Source organism: Arachis stenosperma, chromosome 3 (assembly GCF_014773155.1).
Source record: "Arachis stenosperma cultivar V10309 chromosome 3, arast.V10309.gnm1.PFL2, whole genome shotgun sequence".
NCBI lineage: Eukaryota > Viridiplantae > Streptophyta > Magnoliopsida > Fabales > Fabaceae > Arachis > Arachis stenosperma.
The window spans coordinates 43,103,673-43,109,807 of NC_080379.1; the positions used below are offsets into that span (position 1 = coordinate 43,103,673).

At 38.5% G+C, this 6,135-nt stretch overlaps 1 protein-coding gene across 1 annotated transcript; it reads left to right on the forward strand.

Annotated features, from left to right (window-relative positions):
* Positions 1–1,682: 1,682 nt before the first annotated feature.
* On the forward strand, positions 1,683–5,770 carry LOC130967979 (protein SMAX1-LIKE 4-like). Its single transcript, XM_057893047.1, has 3 exons — positions 1,683–2,923; positions 3,246–3,462; positions 3,970–5,770. The coding sequence occupies exons 1-3, from the start codon at positions 1,722–1,724 to the stop codon at positions 5,674–5,676; spliced, it is 3,126 nt and encodes a 1,041-aa protein (XP_057749030.1). The 5' UTR covers positions 1,683–1,721; the 3' UTR covers positions 5,677–5,770.
* The last annotated feature ends 365 nt before the right edge of the window (positions 5,771–6,135 follow it).

Genomic DNA, 6,135 nt, shown 5'->3' on the forward strand with positions numbered 1-6,135 from the left:
AGAAAAATCAAATTATAAACGTGTTCTGAACTTCTGATGAACACAGCTAACAAAACATGAACAGATGAACACAGACTTAACAAATCATGGAAGGCAGAGTATTACCGGCGACGACGGTGGAGGTGGAGAGCTCGACGACGACGGTGGAGGTGGAGAGCTGGGCAACTACGATGGAGGAGAGGAGCTCCGCGACGGCGATGGAGGAGAGGTGCGACGGCGATGAGGGGCTGTGGGAGGGTGAGAGTTGAGACTGAGATACTGAGATACTGAGGGTGGTGGCTATTAGGGTTCGTGGCTTCGTGTTCGTGCATAACCCTTTTCTTTTTTTTTTCTCTTCAAAACGACATCGTTTTGAAGTTTAATATGCAAAGCAATAAACCGTAAAAAAACTAGACGGTTCTTTCGGTTCATCGGTTAACTGTCGATTCGACCGGTTTTTTTACCGGTTTTCTGTCAGACGGTTTCTGACCTTATCCGGACCGATTAGGTGACCGATTCCTAGTTTTTTCGGTTGAATTGGCCGGTCCGATTCGGTTTTCAGAACCATGGATAATATTACTATTCACATCAATGAGAGTAAAAAAGGGAAGTTAGAAAAGTTAAATATATAAATCTACCACTTTAACTTTTTTTTTTTTTGATCTTTGATCACACTAGTTTCTTTTCTTTCCAACTTTTTCACCTTTCTCCTTTAGTACCTTTTTTTGAATTTCTGCTGGGCTTGTCTGTCTATTCAAAGGATGATGTGGAATAAGTAGGGTATGTCCTCTACTCTTCTTGTGACCCCAAGTGACCAAATATTTTGAGTTGTGGGTCCCCATTATATAGTGCTATTGCTCCAATTATTTAATTTGATTTCTTAAACAACAACTAACCTCATTTTATTTTCTATGCAGAAATTATATTATTTACTAGGAACTTAACCATACATAATGTATATGTTATATAATCAATCAACAGAGAATGAAATAGTTTTATGCCCCCCTTTGTAGCATGACAATAATGATCAACATGCATGCATAATATTGCTATTTCATCTATAGGCAGAAGATATGACTGCAATCAACAACAGCTTTATACATATATAATAAAATGCACTGCGTCAATTTTCTCTTTTTTTTTTTTGAATAATAAGGTCCAAAAGATTACATCAAATAATATCTCAAAAATGGAATGACCTCAATTAACACATTACTTCTCTTTTCAAAGAATATTTGTAACCGCATGTTGTTTTAATTTATACATATTAAATTTAAGTAAGAAATTGATAATAAATAGTTATGAATATAGAGAATAATTAACTCTATGATAACTCTAGGCTACTAAAGAGAAGAAAGAGAGGAACGAAGTGGAAATAAAAAGTAAAGAAAAAGCTGCGTCTTTAACGTTTAAACTAAAAGCAAAAGAGAATTATACAAAAGTAAAAATAAAAAACAAAATAAGCGAGAAGAAGTATAAAGAAGCGAGTAAGGGCTAGTAGTCTTGCATTTCTAAGCCCTTAACAAAACTTCCATTCCTCTTTGTTAGTGCACTGCGCATTATTCCGTTGAAGCTTACGCCAAAGTAGCAACCAAGGTCCCTTCCAAACGGAAGCTGAGAAATAGGGTGGGGGGTGTTTTGGAGAGAGGGGAAAAGAAGAGCATAAGAAGAAAAAGAGAGAGAAAGTTGAGATTAGTATTCTAAGGGGGGAGGGGTGAGGGGGGGTGTGTTGTTAGCAAGTTATGCGCTCAGGAGGTTGTACATTGCAACAGACGCTCACAGCGGAGGCGGCTTCAGTGGTGAAGCACGCGCTGGTGTTGGCGCGTAGGAGAGGCCATGCACAGGTGACCCCTCTCCACGTGGCCGCCACTTTGCTGTCTCTGAGAGCCAGCTCTCTCCGCCGAGCATGCCTCAGATCTCAATTTCCCAACCACCAGCAACACCCTCTTCAGTGCAGGGCGCTTGAGCTTTGCTTCAATGTCGCTCTCAATAGACTCCCCACCACAACGCCAACGCCGCCTAACTTTCTCAGCGTTAATCCCTCTCTTTCCAATGCTCTCATTGCTGCGCTTAAACGAGCCCAGGCTCACCAGCGACGCGGCTGCATTGAGCAGCACCAACAGCAGCCTCTTCTTGCTATCAAAGTTGAGCTTGAACACCTTATTATTTCCATTCTTGATGATCCTTCTGTTAGTCGGGTCATGAGAGAAGCTGGATTTTCCAGCACCGCTGTTAAGACTAATATTGAAGATTCTTCTTCTTCTTCTTCTCCAACTTCTCATTCCTCTTCTGCTGCTGGACCTTGTTCTGTTTTCTACGCCAACAACACCAACACTTTCACCACTCTCAGGCACCATCATTTCTTGGGTGGTAATTCTTCTGAGTACCTTCCATCTTCAGCAACGCTGTTTTCCCCTCAGCACAAGTCTTGCAACAAGGAAGACATGATGGCGGTTCTTAATGCGCTGTTAAGCAAGAAGAGGAACACTGTGATAGTTGGCGACTCTTTGTCGATAAGCGAGGCAGTGATGGCGGAACTGATGGTGAAGCTTGAAAGAGGCCATGTCCCTGAGGAGCTGAAGAACACAGAGTTGATCAAGTTCCAATTCTCAGGGCAGATGAAAAGGGAGGAAGTGGAAATGAAGGTCGCAGCACTGAAGAGAAAAGTAGAAGGAGGAGGTGCCATTTTCTATGTTGGGGACTTGAAGTGGACGGTGGAAGGTGAAGGAGGAGGAGAAGTTGAACATGTAGTACAAGAGATTGGGAAGTTGTTTAATGAAAAGAATAGTAATAATAAGAAGGTGTGGCTAATGGGAACAGCGAGTTACCAAACATATATAAAGTGTCAAAGAAGGGAGCCACCTCTTGAGAACCACTGGGCTCTTCAGCCTGTTCCTGTTCCATCATCAGCTCGACTTGCCTTGACTCTCCATGCTACTTCCAGGTATAATCATCTCATCCCCTTAATTACTTTCTTAAACATGCTTAGGAAGCAGTGAGGGCTGTTGCTAAGCGGGGGGTACGGTCTCCCTGAACAATATGCCACTGCCAGAAAAGAAAACATGGTTGGTTGGTTGGTTGGTAAGGTGGAAGTGAAGCAACGCAATACCTTTCTGGCTTTCTGCTTCTGCTTCACTTTGTTTTTGTCACTTTCTAACATCTTAGACATTACGGATTCTCACATGCATCATATATATATTTATTTAATAATTAAAAAATAACATTATAATAATTGGTTTTGATTGCTCATTATTATTTAATTTCAGTGTGTATGATTCGAAGATGAGCATGCCCCACAACTCTTCTCACATGTTTGACATAATGCACTTGAGTAACAAGAAGGAGGACGAAGAGGAAGAAAAACTGAATTGTTGTGAAGAATGTGCGTCCAATTATGAAAAAGAACTTGGGTTGTTCAAGCCAGGACACAAGAAACTCTTACCTTCTTGGCTTCAGACACATACCACCGAAGCCCATCCAAAGGTACTAAACACATACTTTAGCAGCTTTACAAGAAATTAAGATTTAGATTATTATGTCATTTGAAGTTACAATGTTTATTACATTGATATTGCTAGTAAGTGTTCGAAAGAATGATATTTGTTGACAACAAAAAATATTTTAATATTTCACACATTTATTTTTTAATTTTAATACTCTGTCAAAAAATGTTATATGGTAAAAATAATTATCTTTTAAATGGTCATTTGTAAAACCGGCATTACATCAAAATTAGACTCAATGGTTTAGGGCATTGTAAAAAGTTTTAATTTTTTTTAAGAAAAAATCAAGAAAAGTGATATATTTTAGAGAATATCATGCCAACTTATCCATTATCCACTGTTAAATGGGATTTCAATTTACATTCTATTCTGATTTCTGAGTAAAACATTTATCTTTTTGATCAAACAAATGGTGACCTTTAAATTCATTTCAATTAACTGAGAAATAGTGGCTTATTAACAACTGAATTAAACTATTTATTTTCAGGATGAATTGGGAGAGCTGAAGAGAAAATGGAACAGACTTTGTAACTGTCTCCACCATAGCAAACAACTTGGGCAATATGGTAACAATAACAATGCAAAGATCTATCCTTACAATTCGTCATACCCATGGTGGCCAAATCAAAACACTCTCTTCCCAGATTCAAATTCAACTTCCATATCTTTTGCTGATCCTGTTCTGCCTCATCATCATCATCATAACTCCAACAACAACCACCACCACCACCTGGTGCCGCGGTTCCGGCGCCAACAATCATGCTCTACCATTGAGTTCAATTTCACCGAGGTCACTCAGAAAAAACAAGAATCAATAACAAGATCAGCCACCTTGGACAATCAAGAAGTAAATATTTCTCTGGCTCTTGGAAATTCTACTTTCAGAGATGATGGTTCGGGCCAAACACTGGTACTTCAAAGTAGAGCTCATATTTGTAAAGTGTTGCAGGAAAATGTTCCATGGCAATCTGAAACACTTCCTTCAATAGCAGAGGCCTTAGTTGAACTTGATTCAGGAATAACAACAAAGAAACAATGGTTTCTTTTGCAGGGGAATGACTTTGTTGGCAAAACAAGGTTGGCGCGTGCCATCGCTGAATCCGTGTTTGGATTCGGCCTTGTGGATAATCATGATGATGTTTTCCTTCACTTGGATATGAAGAAAGTGGGGCATTCTTCTGTTACCATATTTCCTGAAGTTCTTGCTACATCACTGAGAACCAAAGAGAAGCTTGTTGTTTTAATTGAAGATTTCGATTTGGCCGATTCCCGGTTCAAGAGGTTTGTTGGTGATGAGTTTGAGGCATCAAAGTTTGGGAATTTAAGCAAAAAAGACGAGAATCTAGAGCAAGCTATATTCATTTTGACTTCGGGTGGGGTCGACGGCGATGAGGTGATCAAGAACAAGGACAAGGACTCATCGGTGATGAATTTGGTGTTCAAGATTGAAACCAAGGCTAGCACCATGGATTTTTCATCTTCATCATTGGCAGCTGATTGTTACTTGGGCCACAAGAAAAGAAGGGCTCATGAACTAGACTTGTTTGGAAAGATTAACAAGAGTCCAAGAATTGAAGAGAATGAAGAGAACTTGTTGCTTCAGGGACAAGTAAACAAGAAGAAAGACTTTTCAAGACAATCGAGTTCCAATACCCTTGATCTTAACATGAAAGCAGATGAAGAAGACTACGATGATGGAGAAGAAGATGAGAGTAGCCCAATTTCAAGTGATTTAACCAGAGATACAATGGCTGAACACATGAACTCAAATGGGTTCCTTGAATCAATTGAGAACAGGTTTGAGTTCAACCAAAGTCCAGCTAGATTGAAAGAGAAAGAGGAACTTTTTTTGAACAAGATCAAAGAGTCTTTTGATGAGGTTTTTGAGAAGAAGAAGATGGTGAAGTTCAATGTAGATGAAAAGGTGATAGAGGAAATTGGTGTTGGGTGTGGTAATTTTACTAACAGCGTGTTTGAGAAATGGCTGAAAGACATTTTTCAAAACAAGTTATTAGAGACAGTTATTAACTGTGATCATGGGAAGGAGGGTATAGTTTTTAATATTACACTTTGTTTGGGGGGTGGTAATGGTAAAGGATATAATAGTAAATTTGATAATAGTAGTGGGGGTGGTGGCGGGTTCATGAATTCATGTTTGCCCAAGAATATCCAAATTAACTACTTCATGGATTGAAGAAAAAACTGACTTTGGGGGTTGGTTAGAGAGAGAGAGAGGGGAATTGTAAAATTTATGGTCCATAAGAATATGTAAAATTATTGGGAGTAATAGCTAGCCTTTTGTGTAACTTGCTAATTTTCATTATAGAATGTGTTTGTTTTAATTTAATTATTATTTCATCTGTTTATAGTTCCTTTTTACTCATTGTATTTATTTTTGGGTTTCTATCTTTTTTAAAATGTCCATAGAATCTAGTGATTGTATACTATTTAAGGTAGAGCCTCAGAAAATTGTTATATGTAGCTGTTTGATGGAATCTGTTGAGTGCATGCTTCAAAAGTAGGAGCAGCATCTTGTTATAATATCAATGTACTTGTACAGACATGGTTGATTCTCATAGCAGGTTTTTCTTAATTACTAAATGAATACTATTTTGTCTACTTATTATTTATGATATGCTGTTTAAGAAGATTT